Source organism: Myodes glareolus, chromosome 6, assembly GCF_982192425.1.
Source record: "Myodes glareolus chromosome 6, mMyoGla1.1, whole genome shotgun sequence".
NCBI classification, from domain to species: Eukaryota; Metazoa; Chordata; class Mammalia; order Rodentia; family Cricetidae; genus Myodes; species Myodes glareolus.
This window is the reverse complement of record NC_142031.1, coordinates 12,589,021-12,606,091: the sequence shown is the minus strand read 5'-3', so window position 1 is coordinate 12,606,091 and position 17,071 is coordinate 12,589,021. Positions and strand designations below refer to the sequence as shown.

Genomic DNA, 17,071 nt, shown 5'->3' with positions numbered 1-17,071 from the left:
TGTCCACTGCCTGTGGTTCAGGTGCCAGAGCGCATGTGACTCAAGGCGGGGTTCAATCCCTCTCTATCGCGGGAGTTCAAAACTGGCATTGGGGTGACTGAAGGTTCAGAGCACCCAGACTGGAAGAGGTTGCAGAATATTCCTTTACACTGTCCGAAAACGTGTCACTGTGATTGGTTAATAAAGAGCTGAATGGCCAGCTGGACAGGAGGAGGTTGGCGGGACTTCTGGGGACAGAGAGGACTCAGGGAGAAAGAAAGGTGGAGTCACCAGCCAGAAGTGGAGGAAGCAGCATGGGCCGTACAGAGTAAGGGTAATTGAGCCACATAAAAGAATGTAGATCTAAAAAAAAAAAAAAATGGGCTAATTTAAGTTATAAAAACTAGTTAGAAACAAGCTAAGCTTTCATAATTAACAATAAATCTCCATGTCATTATTTGTGAGCTGGTGGCCCAAAGGAAAACCCGTCTATGGAAGAGGGTCAAGCTGGGGTGGAGGGAGGATGCGGGCAGCCAGGGAAGCCGTACCCACCTGTACAATAGGACTGTGCAGGCTCTTCTGAACCGGGCCGGGACTGTCGCCCTGTAGCCAAAAGAGAAGAAGATGAAGCAGCAGACTCGTGACACAGGAGAGCCTGGGTGGCCCGTGAGGATGGGGGGCGGGAGAGGGTCTTCCCTGGAAGGAAGCCACCAACTCCTCCAGGGCTGCCCGGCCTCCACAGGGGATGGAGATCCTTACCCTCTGGCATTTCCACACAGCTGACTGATGGGGCCCAGGGTTCATTAAACATCAGATCAGCGACCCCAAGAAACTCTCCTGCCTGCTCTGACCTCTGAACCCTTAATCCTTTGAAGTTTAAGTTCCTGCCTGTGGTCCATGTGTTCAAATGGGAGGTTGGTTCCGCTTGGTTTTTTGTTTGTTTGTTTGTTTAAATAAAGACATCAGTTTTAATGGAAAAAGCATCCCAAGGGGGAGGGAGTTGAGATCAGTGACAGATGCTCGCCTAGCAAGTCCTGGGTTCTGTTCCCTGAAAAGGGGGGTGGGAATATAACAGCAAATTAATTGACTCAGGAGACCACGTGGTCATTAAAATACCCCGAAACCAACACAGCAACTCCTGAAGTCTGTGGCTGTTGGGTTTAGGCACAAGCAGGGGTCCGCCTGCAATCTCTTACAGAGCTAATAACAAGCAGAGCTGGGACTCAGATTTGGGGTGTCTGATTTTTCCTGGCTCTGTGTTTTTTCTAGGCAGGGTTCCACAGCAAGTACACACTGGGTCCTGGCTGCCTGGAAACCTGCTCACACACATCTGGACTCTTTTCAAATTCTTGGGAACATCAGAGAGCCTGTGGGTAGGTAGGAGATTTCTATGGGTTGCCAACTACGTCCCAGTAGGTGGGACATTTCCATGGGTTGCCAAATGTGTTTCAAATGGGTAGGAAAGGGGCCCTTAATATAGCCCATGAAGGTACAACAGTTTTTACTACATCTGTGAATCACGACTGCTCTACCTAGAAGCAGAAAGCACACTGAGATTACAAAAGGCATTGCTGAGGAGACTCCTGGTGGTTGTTTCTGGAATTGCAGGCATGGAATCGCCCATGAAGAAATAGATGCAGACCAATATCTCGATGTACAATTTCCCTGTACTGAGGCTTCACTTTTACTCTAATTAATGGTCAGAATGCGAGGTAATCTTTAATCCAGTCTTGTTGATCTTGTGGTACCAGGTGAGATCCCTGAGGACAGAGGGCTACTGCCATGTGTCTTATCTCTCCAAACCCCCTTTATTCCACATCTCAGCAGGTGTGCACATATGTAAAACAGTGGCATGTGCTGAGGCTAGGAAGAGGTTGGCCTGTGTCAAATGCTGTCTGGGAGCTGGGAGTCCTACTGTGGGTAGATCTGTCAGCAGCATTTCCCCGAGGTCACTAGGAGAAGGTCAGCGTGGCCCTTAAGAAGATGCTCCTGCTTGGGGGTGAACACTGCCTAGGACTGGGACTCTCCACCTGCATGGTTCGGGCAGGGCCATGTCCACTATGGTCCTTTCAATTGAAAAATGGATGAGAGAGACCTTGGAGTGGTTCCCCTTGCTGTCTTTGGTCTGTCAGCCTCATCCCTAAGACTGTGGACAGAGATCACACTGCTTTGCACAGCCCCTGGAAAAGAAGGGACCCTAGCCCTGCCATGGGCAATGTGTAGTTTCTGGGCCAGTAATCTCACCCAGGCAGGCTGTGATGCCTTCAAGTTTAGCCTTAGTGATTTTGTGTATGTGCGTATGCACGCAAGTGTACGTGAGTATCTGAGTGTGTGTGCAGTCCAGAGGCTAAGATCAGCGTCATTCGCAGGAGCCATGCCATTCGCTGGATCCTCAGACAGGACCTTTCACTGGCCTGAGCTTGCTGATAAAACAAGGCTGGCCGGCCAGGGAGGCCCAGGGATCCTCCTGTCTCGACCTCCTCAGTGCTGGGCTCACAAGTGCACAGCCCTGCGCCTGGCCTCTTTATGTGGATTATGTGGACACTCATCTCTTCATGTTTGCACAGCAAATGCTTCAACAACTGAGCCATCTCGCCAGCTCTTGGGTCATAGCTACTTTAATAATAAGCACTTTTCACGCTTACTGCGGATGGGGTTCCCCTCTCGTCCGTACCCAGGCAAGTCGCTGTTATTAATAACCTTATGTACTTGCTTATTATGGGTTCTCATAGCATGTCCCTCCCCTGAGTGTCCTGAACAAATGCTCACACAGGTAGCAAGTTCTGCTGGTTAATAAAACAATGCTACCTTGAGTTGCTAAAAATGCCTCCCCAGGCTGGGGAGATGGTTCAGGAGTTAAGAGCACTTGCTATGCCCACAGATGACCTGATTCAGTTCCTGGCACCCACATGGTAGGTCACAATTCCCTGTAAATCCAGTTCCAGGGGAATCTGATGCCTTCTTCTGGCCTCCACACACACCATGCGCACACATGGCACACTAACAAACACATGTAGGCGGAACACTCATGCACATAAAATAAAAATGGAGAAAGAAAGAAAGAAAAATCCTTCTTATGCATCTGAAGATACTTCAGTGTGGCACCTCTGTCATTAGGACATGGCAGGGAAGCCCTCTGGGTTACCCATTATGCTGATGGGACAGAAATCTGAAGTGCTCCCACCTCTGACTTTCCATTCCTCTTGGAGGCTGACATGGTTTTCAGCCATCCACTGATGCTGGGACCACCAGCCTAGGAGCCTGCAGTGGCGGGGCTATGGCTTCAGAGCATCTTCCAAAGGTTTGCTGGATTGAAAGCCTGGTCCCCAGTGTGACGATGTGGGAAGTAATGGAGCCTTTAAGAGCTGAGCATAACGGGAACCATTTCTTTCATCAGCTTCCCAGCCTCATTCATGCTGTTCTTATTGAACAAAAAGCGGACTAGATAGAGCCTACCTGGAGGACTCATGTCTTTTAGCTGCTGGGGTCAGTACATAATTATTTTTTTTTTAAGAAAAACAACTTTTTGTTGTATGTGAGACAAATTCACAGGGCCTCTCTGCAGAGGCCAAACGTGTCCCAAGCTACTGGAATCTCAAAACTAAAACAGCAATCAATCTGTTTCAATCAGGGTGAAGGGTGGGAGCCGGTGCGACAGGGGACAGGTGGTCCTGTAGTCAGGCCCAAGGTCCCAGGCAGGGCCCAAGATGGGGTGCACCTGGCGGGGTTCCAGGCTGCGCAGACCCTCCTCGCCCTCCCGGACACAGGAAGAAACAGGCCTCATTTCTTTCTCTCCCCACATCCACTGCTTCTCGCATAAGGAAAGAACAGAACGGGAAATGCCTTCGCCACAGCGTTCCCTGGGTGGACGAGAGGAAAGAGGGGGCACATCTTTATCCCACCCCACGGCCCCGCCATGTCTGGGCAGGGCCCCAGTGCCCAGGCCCTGCTGCTGCTGGCCTTACGTTGCAGAGGGAGTGCGTCCGGTGCCGTGGGGAGTTGATGTCGCTCGGTGTGGATGACCGGTCCCCTTCAGCAGCAGAGGCATCGGAGATGACGGAGGGCTGCCGTGAGTGGCAGGGGCTCACCCTGACCGCTGGAAAACAGGGACGGCAGGTGAGTGGGCGACATGGGAGGGACCACCTGATGCACCCATTATAGGGACAATGATGCTGAGCCAGAGGGAAGGGGGTGTGGTGGCCAGCTCTTCCCTTCTGCACCACAGCCCTGCTTGTTCTCGGGGTGGCTGCTGGGGAGACCCTCCCCCTTCATTTTGACCCATCTCAGCCCCTCCTCACCTGGGGGGAAGTCAGGGTCTATAAAATCTCACCCGAATCGATTGAGACACTATGCAACCCTAACCACAGCTCAATAGCAGAGTCCCGGACAAGAACCCCCCACCCCCACCCCAAGCTATGGCCAGCTCCGTTTTTTCCCCAGTGTTCCTGAAACACAGCCAAGTCCATCTACTCTCCTAGCCCATGGCAACTGCCATCTGTTCCCTTGAAGACCAGGGTGGCCTCCTTGCCTCTACTACTCACACTGAAGTCAAGAGCCAGTGGCTTTTGGCCATGGTCAGGGTAGAAAGCATGCCCCTCCTGGCTGGCCTATGAAGCCTGGCGTGCATAAAACCTGGGCACCTCAGCAGCCAGAGCTCAGTCACTCACTCCCTGCGACACTTGTGCATGCATGCATGCGGAGGTCAAAGGTTGACAGGTGTCTTTCTCTATCACCGTTTTTTAAAACTCGCTTTTATTATGTATATGTGTGTGTCATGCTTGCACGATGGCTTGTGTGTATGTACACCATGTCTGTGCAGTGCCCGTGGAGGCCAGAAGAGGGCAGCAAATCCCCTGGAACTGGAGTCACAGGTTGCGAGACTCCACATGGGTGCTGGGAACTGAACCCAGGTTTCTCTGCAAGAACAGCCATTGATCTTAACTATGAGCCACCTGCCCAGCCCTATCTACCTTGCTTTTGGAGTCAGGGCCTCTCACTGACCCTGCAGCTCACCGAATCAGCTAGACTGGCTGGCCAGTGAACCCCGGGACCCCAATCTTCATTTCCTTAGGGCTGTGATTACAGGTGTACACTGTCACGCCCAGCTTCTTCTGAGGTCTGAACAAGAGTCCCCATGCTTCCGCATCCAGAACTTTCCTAGCTGAGCCACCCTCCCAGTCCCCTTTGCAGATCTTATTGCGGGACATTATTTACACCCACATTGTCCGTCTGGGACCAAGTGCACCATGGGTCCTTGGACGCATTCACCTCCTGGACTTTCAGGGTTGGCTCATCGTAGACACTTAAAGTGGTAGATAAAAGGTGTCTCCCAGAAGTCATAGCTCAGAAGACCACTGGACGCTGCTACAGATCTCTCCCATATGAGAGTGCTAGTACCGCATAGAGAGATCATTGTTACCTGGGCATTCACTCCAGGCAGGCACTCCTGACAGACTGTCCTTGCCACCAGTGACCATGTGGCTGCGGGCTGGTGGCTCTGAATCAGTTCTAACCTGGCCAATTCCTTTATAGGCTGCATGGTCCAGGGCATGTTCCTCACCCTCTTGAGCCAATCTGATTGTCTGAACCATGGAGGTGCCTGTGCTGGTTGGTTTTCTGTGCCGACTTGACACAAGCTAGAGTCATCTGGGAAGAGGGACCCTCAGTTGAGAAACTGCCTCCTTATTGGCTGATAGGCGTGTGTGTGTGTGTGTGTGTGTGTGTGTGTGTGTGTGTGTGTGTGTATAAGGGCATTTTCTTGATTGGTGATTGGCTCCCTGTGGGTGGTGCCACCTCTGGGCTGGGTGGTATAGGAAAGCAAGCTGAGGGAGCCAGGAGAAACGAGCCAGGAAGCAGCGTTCCTCCATGGTCTCTGCTTCAGTTCCTGCCTCCAGGTTCTTGCCCTGAGTTCCTGCCCTGACTCCTCTTCATGAGGTTGTGCACTGTCAGATGGAATAACCCTTTCCTCTCCAAGTGGCTTCTGTCACGGAGCTCGCCACAGCAACATAAAGCAAACTAAAACGGTGCTGGTGATGGCCCTTCTGCAGAGCAGTGGGGTAGGACATGGGCCTGCTGTGGTGTGTGTTGTAGGGAGGGAGAAGGGGGCACGTGCCAAAGGCCTTGCCAGCGATGGCCTGGTGTGGAGGTGGGTGACCCCGTGCAGGTAAATACCGAGTTAGAGAAGAATAGACGAGCCTGGGGCACAGCCAGGGAGAGGGCTCGGAAGCATCTCTGAGGAGACATGCTTACTAAAATGATCCGAGCTGGCTGCAGGAGAGGCAAGGTCAGCAAAGGAGGAAGAGTCCAGAGGGCGGAGCCCGTGATCTGGCTAACCACAACTCAACATGAGCCCCACCCAGGCAAGGCCCTGCAGCTGCAGGAAGGGTGACCCATTAATTCCTAAACTGTCGCAGGTTCTGTCTACCCTACCTTCACCCCACCTTCGGCAGTACCTCTGCCTCCTGCCACCAAGGTGGACCAGAGGCTGGGGAGCCATCTGCACACCTGGATCTTGGGACTGGCCAGGTAGTTAGCTATCCCTGGGGTTCAGCATCCCTGCTGACCGGAGGCTGAGCTGGACTTATGTTTGATAAGGTCTTCAGTTCTGACCTGGCTTCAAAGGACTGTTGTATCTCCCCGCACCGCCCTGGCAGTTGGGGGAATCCCTGCTTGGGTCAGCAGAACACGGCTGCTGCCTCAGATTAGCGGAGGCAGGTTCAAGGTCTGTGTAGAGAAAGGAGTCTAAAACCCTGTGTATCCCCTGTCAGTGCTGACAGGAAGGGGCAGTTAATATTTACCAAGGCCCTGACTTGGGAATTCTGTACACTTTACCTTTCTGGCAACCCTGGGAGGGAGGGCTCAGCAAACAGACATGTAGTACACACTGGACATTAAGAAAGAATCCAGCATTCCTCATACCAGACGAACAGACGACTCTTGTGTCGGGGTCAGAGGTCATAATATGATCTTAGTGTGAACCTGCACCTCTATCACTCCGCCTGCAGTTCAACCGCCTTACCCTCCACGCTCCATCCACAGGCAGCTCAGGACCTGTGTAACGGTCTGTGGGCCTGTGTAACCAGCTGTGGGCGCCTGGAGGGCTGGCTTCACTACAGCCCCTACAGGAACCCATAACAGAGTCAGGTGGCTCTCCCTGGTGCACAGTGGGATGGCAAGGAGTCTGGAGAGTATACCACAGTGGGTGTGGACGCCAGGCACTCTGCTAAGTACCCAGAGCAAATGCATGTGACATTTATACATTTTCTATATAACCTATGAACTACTACAACTGTCATCCAAGAAGACATGTACCCTTCCAGCCAAAGGATGCCGGGGGTGACTCAGGTTGACTAATCAGAGCACTGGCCCTCCTAGACATTTATTCTGGGGTGGCCATGTAACCCAAGCTGGCCGATCAGGGTAATTAGCTCTCCTTAGGCCCAGTTGAGCCTCTGGACTCAGCTGGGCCTGAAGCCCTATCTCTTAGAGGGTTCAGTTACGAGCGCGAGTCATGGTCTGTTCTGGGGAGGGGGGGGGGCAATGAAGTGTGAACAAGGAAGCCGCCTTTCCCACTGGGCCCAGGACCAGGCTGGGCAGGACTCACCTTGCCGGTCTGCAGGGTGGGGAGGGTGGGAGTGGTAGAGTGTCTGCTGGCTCTGACGGATGGCAGCAGTCAGTGGGAGGTCAGCCTGAACCACCCATTCCTGGTTGCCATTGAGCACCGTCTCGCCGGGCATGGCGAGTGAATGCCGCTTGGGAACATCCTTGGTCAGTGTGGCTAAGGACTGCTTGGCCTGAAGCAAGAGTGGGAGACAGGAAGAAGAACATGTAACCAGAGGGGACCTCTCATGCGGTTGCCCGGGTACCTCTCACCAGCCATGTGGTGCAGGCCATGTACCTGTAATACAGGTCTCCCCCACCTCACCGAGGACTCATCTTCGGCTGTCATTAAGAGCAAAGTGAGACCCCCGTGTCGGGAAGAAGGAAGCAAGCACACACTCATCACTTCTGGGTTTTCTCCAGGGACAAGTAAGGATTCTTTGTGGGTGCATGTATGTGCACGTGTGTGCCCCTGTACACGCATGCACGTGTGTGAAGGCCGCAGGTCAACATTAGGTATTCCGCAGGAGCCACCCACCTTGTTTTTGGAAACATGGCCTCTCGCTGGAGCTGGCTGATTACATTGAGGGTGGCTGGCTAGCTGGTCCCAGGGATGCTGCCTCCACCTTTACCACATGACCCCTTAGGCACTAGACCCGAGAGTCTCTCATGCTGTCCACACAGGACTTGAAATCTCTGAGAAAGATTTCCAGAAAGGAAAGAAAGAAAGGAAATCTCCTGGGCAGAGGTAAGCTTCAGGGGAAGCAGGCATGTGTACCTTCAGGCTGTGCCCGCTCAGCCTGAAGACCATTTCCCACTAGCCATCAACACAGCATGTCTGACTAATCACTTCCACTACCTACAACTCAACGCTGGAAGTTCCTCTTGACCTCTGATCCCCCCCCCTCCTCTCTGGGTCCCTACCTTCCCTTGAGCACCCTGAACCTGGAGCACTGAGCTCCTGGGGATTTCTGAGTTGGGAGGACTGTGCTCATGTGACTACAGTCCAGCTAGAGACGGGCTTGACCTCTGCTGCTCTGGAACTTGCTGTGTGACCTTGAGCATCCCCTGACTTCCTACTGCATCTGCAGGTCCTGACTTCCTTCCGGAATGCCCATGTGCTTCTGTCAGGCTGAGCTGCCCTCTGTTGTTGAGGATCTCTGCGACTTGTGCTCTCCGAGAGGGTTGCCCGAGTTGGCCTTGACCTCAGAGCACAGCACAGCCTGAAGTCTGTCAAGGGATGACGGGGATATGCTGCCAGAGGGACACCTGGAGGAGAGGGGGCCACTGCGGGTCCGTGTAAAGCACTTCCCTCTGCCTCTAGGAAGGCTCGAAGCCTGTAGCAGCAGAGGGTCTGGAGGGAGGAGGGAGGAGCTGAGTTTCTGGCCGGAGTAAAGCAGGCTCAGTTTCAGTATGTTGGGAGCAGAAGCCAGAGGGGCTAGTTCCTAGTCCAGGGAACAGCAGGGAACCCATCAGACACTGAGGCGAGGGCTCAAAGCACCAAGATGGGCTTCATCTATTTGTCCAGAGGGACCTAGGTAATCTGGGCACACAGGGTCATTCCCACCCGTCCCCTAAGGGCTGCAGGAAGTATCAACAAGCCATGAAGTGGAGGTAGTCTTCCTGCCTGGAAGGCTCTCACCACTAGGGGTCAGCATTGCACAAGGCAGCTGAGGGGTTCAGGGTAGCTTCACTCTGGCTGTGCAAACTCTCCTGCCATCACCTTCTACAGAAGCCATGGTAGCTGTCTCCTCCTATTTCATCCTCCCTAAAGCCCTACAGGGCCGATGCAAGGATCCCCAAGTAGAATGGAGGCTGAAGAGGTCAAGCATCCCCACGGAGGTCTGTAACTGCACTGGCTGGCGCCGGCACCCTGCAGAACTATAGCCCACTACTAAAGAGTCACATGAGGAGGGTGGGGTGCTGGGATGGGGAGGGGTGGCTTTAAGATGGCTCATTGGGTAAGGATGCTTGCTGTCAGCCTGATGATCTGAGTTCAATCCCAGGATCCACATGGTAGAAAGAAAGAACCAACTCCAACAAGCTGTCCTCTGATGTCTCTCTCTCTCTCTCTCTCTCTCTCTCTCACACACACACACACACACACACACACACACACACACGCAAATGTAATCAGAACAAAATAAAGAATCAACAGGAGTCACCACGCAACTTCTACAGGCCCCTGTCACACTGGATCCAGGGTGTGTTCAAAGGCCCTCGTAGCTTTGCGGCTTTGCGTGCTCTGGCTATACCTGACCACGTCACGGGGAAGGCGGGGTGAAATGAAGACCCCTGTCCTAACAACCGAAATGACACAGGGGATGGCTCAGGTCACACTGGCAGCTAGGGCTGAAGTCTGGGGCGCATCCACCTCTGTCAGACCCCTGAATACGCTCTGGTCCCCACACACGTGCCACATGCCTTTTTAAAACATGTCTTCTTGTTTTGATGGATTTCCGTGGTTTCCGGTTATTAAAAAACAACAAATCCATCTATTTTTCCCTTGATGACTTAAGAAAGACAATTTTGCTACAAATACATTTGGACCAAAAGCCTTTAAATATCCTACATAAGTAAAGAGTTGATACACATATAGGTATATGTTGCATGCATGCATATAAATGTATATATGCACAGATAGGTAGATACTGCCATTTGTAATCCTAGACTCAGAGATGTTAATACTTCTTGTGTATTTCTTTCCAGACAGTTTCCTCGAACAATTATGATTATTTTGAATCAAAATATGTCCTCCCATCTCCCTACTCGATAGCAGCCACTGGGGGAGTGTGGTCAAGCGAGGCCTCCTAGGGTCCCTATGCTCCTGCGCTTGAGGAAGTCCCCAGATTGTATCACGTAGCCCACTGCTCTCCCTTAGCCTCATGACTGTCCCCTCCCCCAGGGGCTTTGGGCAGCCCACATTGCTCCTCAGTTGTCAACCTCAAAGCTCTAGTAATGGCCTGGGCCACTCCAGGGGACAGTGAGCTCACCATGGCTAGCTCGGCCTCCAGTTCCTTCATGCGGTTGTCCTTGAGGTCCAGCTGGGAGCGCAGAGCCGCGGCGTGGTCTGTGGCCTCCTTGGCCTGCCGTCGCAGCTCCCACTTCTCTCTCTCCAGCAGGTCCTTCTCCTTAGCCAGCGCTTTGACGGCATCCTCGCTCTCCTGTGGTGGGGATGAGAGAGAGGGGTGGGTTGCAGGGTGGCACAGGGTGGAGGGCTCCTCGAGGTGGGCAGGGAAATGGGGAGGCGCCGGCACGTGGCTGGAGGTCCCGGTGGGAGATGGGGAGGCTATGGGGTGTGAATCCTGGACTCCTTCAGAGAGCACTTTCCTGATGAGCAAACCTGGGTGATGCACGTCTCCATAGAAACGGGGGCGGAGTAAAACAGGACTGTTTTCAAAGATGGGACAATTTCATAGGGGGAAAACCAAGTGTGATCTGGTGAAAGGGTTTTTTGGTTTGTTTTTGGTTTGAGGCATTTTGTGTTTTGAGTCAGGGTTTCTATGAAATCCAGGCTTGTACTTCTGATTTTTTTTGCCTCCAATTCCCAATGGCTGGCCCAGTTTCTGTGGTGCTAGGGATACCCAGGGCCTCACACAAGCCAGGCAATCACTCTGCCAACTCCACTCCACATTCCCAGCTCCTGGGGCCGTTGTTCTTGCTTGATGAACTATGTTGGAGCAAAATGGGTACAAGAAAGCACCTGAAGTGGTGACTATCTGGGCCGCCACTGCACAAGGCCACAGCTGATGGGAGACTCAGTAGCCTGTCCTTCTCACATCCACAAGGAAGGAAGTTCCTGTGGCCTACATAGGGCTCTCTCTGCTTCCTGCATGAACCATGGATCCCAAGAGGGTGGTGCCAGTCAGGTGTGGGGCAGGCCCCAGAAAGACTTGTGACTGACCCTGACCTCTGAGCAACTGTGTTCCTAGAGGGCAGTTCTGGGGGGAACCCAACCCATCCTACCAAACCACCACACCTAAAGCTGATCTGAGGGTGTGCCACGGCCAGGTGCAGAGGACAGTGGCCACCATCCTGTCCGACATGAAAACTCTGTACTTAAAGGTCAGTCAAGATGGCCAGACCAGGTGGCAAAGCGGGACCAGCTTTTCTTCATGGATGCGGCTTCCACAGTGTACAGCCGTGGTTGAAGTTCTTAAGAGAATCCTGGCTCTGCAAATACCTACAGGTCAGCATGGCCTCAGTTTCCCCATCTGCTCTGGCTGCATTTTGAGATATCCCTGTGACCTGCAGCTCAGTCCAGAAGCTTCTCATTCTCTAAGGTCCCTGTCACTCCTCCTCTTCCAAGAAGCCGTCCCAGATCACCTGCTTAGAGCGACCACCTAGTGCCCTCTCCAGCCCTTCCTCATACTGACGCTCAGTCCACCAACAGAGACCTGAGGCAGACACAGACAAAGCTGTGCTTGTATGATCCAGAGCAGAGCTGACCACCCCTGGGAGCTAGGTAAGCAACACCCCTGGGAGCTGGCTGGTGATCTTGGGTTAGGAGAGAGACCCACTAGGACCCTTTTCATCTCCATCTTGATTGCTCTGCTGGCGGTGAGCAGATGAAGGGCCTGGGCTAGGTGAAAAGGGTCTGCAGGTGTTTTGAAGAACTGGACCCATGTCCCCACAACACTGTTCCCAGGCAGGGAGGCCAGCAGGCTCTGCAGCCACAGTCACAGGGTGGCCCGGGCAGTGCCGCAGGCTTTGTGTGCTTGCTTGTATTTGAACACCCACACGTGAGGCAGATCATTTATTTATTATTTATTCCTGTTTCACAGAGGGGTAAACTGAGGCTCAGAGGAGAAATGCCCTCAGCCCCACTGATCGTGGAGGTAAGAAAGAGACCCATGGAGTTTCTTCCCTGCGGATCTGACACTTGACAGGACCTAGAGGCTATCAGTGGCTGAAGCTTACAGGGCAGGACAAGGCTAGGACAATTAAGGTCTTGCAGGCTAGGTCAGGGGCCTGCGGTGGGCAGTGGTGAGAGGCTACAGGGGACAAAGTGGTGAGGTGGTGGCAGCAGAGGATCACCCTGTGCCAAGCTCTGCAACGGCTGCCACACCATGAGGATACTTCCAGCTGGGTTTGTGAACTGTGCCCAGCTGCACCCAGGGGACAGGGCGTGTGTCTCTGGCACCGTTTTCTGGGATGTTGTAATTTTGAAAATTTTTTGGGCAGGCCAAGTCTATCTTTGTCAGCAGCTCTGAGTCCCCGCTGTGTCTACCTGCTCTGACTGGGGTCTGTGGGGGGCCTAGCACCAGCGGGCCAAGGGAGGTTGAGAGCCTGCAGCCCAGTTACTGGGGAGCCAGAGTTCTATTAACACTGTTCATTTGGTTCCTGCATAAAATGAAAATCACATCTGCCAGATGCAACCAAGGCATCAGCTTCTACAAGGTATCTCCAAATAAAGAGCGCCCGCCTAGAATCCCCCAGTGAAGGACTGAGGCGCCAGTTCTGCAGCAGAGCGCCTGCCTAGAATCCCCCAGTGAGGGACCGAGGCGCCAGTTCTGCAGCAGAGCGCCTGCCTAGAATCCCCCAGTGAGGGGCCAGGCACCAGTTCTGTGGTAGAGCGCCTGCCTAGAATCCCCCCAGTGAGGGGCCAGGCACCAGTTCTGTGGTAGAGCGCCTGCCTAGAATCCCCCCAGTGAGGGGCCAGGCACCAGTTCTGTGGTAGAGCGCCTGCCTAAGTTCATCCTGAACACCACAAAAATAAATAATTGGTCTTGATCAGTCACCAGACCCTTAACCATCTTAGTCTTACTGTCTGCACAGTGGTCTGGGCTGCCAGTGACCCAAGGGCATTCAGATGTTATTCCCCTGGCTTCTCTAACCTGAATGCACACATGGGGCAGAGCTGGACACAGAACAGGCAAGAGGCACCTGTACCTGCTGTTTAGAGGCGTTTGACCACAGAGAGGAAGAGATTTGCCTGCCTGGGAAGAGACAACGAGCGTCGTTGATGACTACAGTAGACACTTGACGACCATGGCAATTCCAGTCCGGACTCTGCCATCTGGCCTCTACCTGCAGCTCAGAAGTGGCCCCCTTGATTGGGCCCCACGCGTGGTCTGACACCACTGGTATTGTAGAGCCGGTCATTGAACCCTCCTGTCCCCAAAGCTGCAGGCTGAACTATTAGATATGAACTGGAAATGCCTGAGGCAGGCTCTTGTTTTGCATGCTTGTCCCCAACTGGTGGCACACTTTGGAGAATGTGATGCCTTCAGGAAGCGGGGCCAGGCGAGTGGAAGCAGGCACTAGAGGAGAGCCTCCAAAGGTTGTATTGCTGCCTTGGCTCCATCTACAGCACTCTGCTTCTGCTGTTTTCCGCCAGCCTCTGTACTCCGCTCCCCATCAGCCATGATGTGAGCACCTCCCTCGTATACTCCCACTGCCATTAACTCCCCTACAGCTCCCGCTCCATGATGGTCTGACACCATGAGTACAAATAAGTCCTTCCCTCAAGTTGTTCCTGCCAGGCACTGGGGACACATATAAGATCAAACGTCCGTGAACTCAGTAGCAGTCTAGCCCACATGGCATGTAGAGGTCGAAAGCCAACTCTCCCCTCACAGTAGGTGAGTTCCAGGAATTGAACTTGGGCCGTGAGACTTGGCAGCAGGTGCCTTTGCCCTCTGAGCCCTCTTGCGGGCCCAGTTTTTCTGACCCGTACAACAGTAGGCAAAAACAACTCACCACAGTGGCTCACAGAGGCCTCTGGCTGGGGCCTGACCTACCCCTTGGAGGTATCTACACCACACACACTTACGAGCCTTTACTAACCCAAATCCTACAGCCATGCAATCTACAAACTCCTCCTCATCCCAAGGAGCCCAGGGCGATGACTCTTGACTGCCAACCTGACAGAATCTAGACTCTCTGAGCCTGGGCCTGTGAGGGAACTTCTAGATGGGGTGAACTGAGGTGAGAATTCAAACCCCGAAGGTGGGCAGCACCATCCTCCAGGCTATCGCTCCACACTGAATCAGAAGGAGAGCATGGGTGAGGCATTCATCTCTCTCCGATTCCCGGCTGCAGAAGCCATGTTACCAGCCGCCTCCCGTCTCTCCGACCAGTATGGAGTCTATCTTCCAACCCTGGTCCAAAACAAACTCCTCCCCCACGGAACTGCTTTTGTCGAGCTGGCATTTTGTCACTAAGAAAAAAGCAAGGCCTAGGGAGCCCAACTCAGTGACACAGTGCTACCTCCTCGGGCAGCCTTCTGAGCATCCTCTCTGAAGGCAGCAGACCCTGCTGTCTCCCATGGCTCCTGGCTAACTCCACACACTTCCGCTAAGGTGTTACGGATGAGGTGTGGCTCATCATGTAGGGTGTTCAGTGCCCAGTATCTCGGTCCTCACAACAGCTCTGCACCTACCACAGAAGGGGAAACTGAGGCTCTAGGGTAAGGTCCAAGGTCCAGAGGAACAGGGAACGGACGCAGCTGGATTCCCAAGTCCACGCTGTCCAGGCCTGTCCACCTAGGGACACAGCCCGGGAGCTGGGCTGGCTTCTTGAGTGTCCAGATTGGAAGCACACAGCAGAGCCGCCAAGAGTGCTCTGGGATTCAAGGCAGGGACCGTGTTTGGCCAAGAGAAGAAAGGAGGATTGTGTATGTCTGAGAGGGGAGGGCAGGGGCGAGCAGGAGAGGGCAGGGACTGGGAGGCGCTGACCTTGCGGTGCTGCTCGTAGTTGCGGATGAAGTCTCGCAGCTGCTCCTCGCGGCTCTCCAGGGTGGCATACAGCTGCTGCATCTGGCTCACCAAGTCGGTCTTCTCGCCCTTTAAGCGCTTCCGGTCGGCTTTCATGGCTATGGACAGTAGAGGGCATTAATTAGCTCCTAGTGCCCTAGCTGTTCCTCTGGGTGCCTTCTGTCAGGTGAGGAGGTGGAGTTCACTTGCTACTGTATCTCTCCTGGACCCCAACACCACAGCAACTGGTAGCCAGGCCTGCTGTGTGAACAGCCCCCTTCTCATCTCTCTGATTTGAGAATCTACAACGGAAGCACCGTGGGACTGCATGGCTAGTGTCAGGGGTTCATACGAAGGGAGGTCCCAACCTTATGGCTGAAATGAGCCCTAGGGTCACCCCCCACCCCAGTCCACAGAACAGCTCAGCCCAGTCCAAGACTCTCTCGCCAGCCTCACTTGACTTTTAACATGTAAGGGTTTAATGACACGCAAGATAAGGCACCAAACATCACAGGTCACATAGGGCTGGGCTCTGCCAAATGAAAACCTCTGTGCCCACAGGGAGACATGGAGAACAGGAAAAGACAGCCCACAGGAGGGAGAAAACACTTGCGAATCCCATATCCAATAAGACACACCTAGAATCTAAAAAATAAATCCCAAGCCAGCAAAACGGCTCAGCTGGTAAACATGCTCACAATCAAGTCTGATGACTTGGGTTTAATCTCCAGAACCCACCTGGTGGAAGAACAGAGCTGACTCCCATAAGCTGTCCTCTGACCTCCATAAATGTACGGTAATGCATACATGATGTGTATATTCTCTCTCTCTCTCTCTCTCTCTCTCTCTCTCTCTCTCTCTCTCTCTCAACTAAATGCAATGAAAATGTAAAAAATAAATCCCCACAACTCAAGAATAAAAAGGCAACTGTTGGGGCTGAAGAGATGGCTCAGTGGTTCTGCTCTCGGAGAGGACCAGGGTTCATTTCCCAGCACCTGCCAGGTGGCTCACAACTGCCTCCAATTCAAGTTGCAGAAATCCTGATGGCCTCTTCTGGCCTCTGTGGGCACTGCACTCATATCCACTTGACCATACACGACACCTGTGATGGTTGGTTTTGATTGCCAATGTGACAGGAGTGAGAATTCCTGGGAGATTAGTGAGCACTTACTAGGTGTATATGGGAGGGAAGGCATTCTTCAGAGGCCATTAGATCCCGAGGGCACTGACTTCATCAGTGGCTCTATTCACAGTCTGAATGGAGTATCAGGAGTGGGTGGGGCTGTGGAAGTCATGGCCTAGGTGGAGGAGGTGGGTTGCTCAAACAAGGCCCCTGTTGGTCCTGGCTACTTCCTACTGCCCTCTGCTTCTGGCTTGTCTCGAGAAGAATGGGGAGGCTCTGCCCATGCTGCCATGGCGTTTCATGGCGTTACACTGGTCCCAAAGCAAGGAAGCTCACCAACCATATATGCAAATTCCCAAACCCACAGACCAAAGTAAAGCTTTCTTCCTTTAAAATGGCTTCTCTCTGGTTGTTTATCACAAAGCCTAACAGAACCCATTTATTTATGTATTTATTCTTAAGGTTTACTTGTTTACTATGTACACAGTGTTCTGCCTGCACACCAGAAGAGGGCACCAGATCTCATTATGAATGGTTGTGAGCCACCATGTAGTTGCTGGGAATTGAACTCAGGACCTGTGGAAGAGCAGTCAGTGCTCTTAACCTCTGAACCATATCTCCAGCCCACACAACTCATTTACATATTAAAAAAGAGAAGACATCCCACTTTTAA

The 17,071-nt window shown here is 53.0% G+C and overlaps 1 protein-coding gene across 3 annotated transcripts in view; it reads right to left on the bottom strand.

Annotated features, from left to right (window-relative positions):
- The window catches only part of Kazn (kazrin, periplakin interacting protein), a 986,632-nt gene that overhangs the window by 39,242 nt on the left and 930,319 nt on the right, over positions 1 to 17,071 (bottom strand). For all 3 annotated transcript variants that reach the window (XM_085690314.2, XM_048426636.3, XM_085690316.2), the window contains 5 exons: positions 15,258 to 15,394; positions 10,572 to 10,742; positions 7,583 to 7,772; positions 3,945 to 4,075; positions 532 to 582 (listed from right to left, as the gene is read on the bottom strand). In XM_085690314.2, the coding sequence (XP_085546440.1) occupies positions 532 to 582; positions 3,945 to 4,075; positions 7,583 to 7,772; positions 10,572 to 10,742; positions 15,258 to 15,394 (680 nt within the window). The remainder of the gene's footprint in view (positions 1 to 531; positions 583 to 3,944; positions 4,076 to 7,582; positions 7,773 to 10,571; positions 10,743 to 15,257; positions 15,395 to 17,071) is intronic.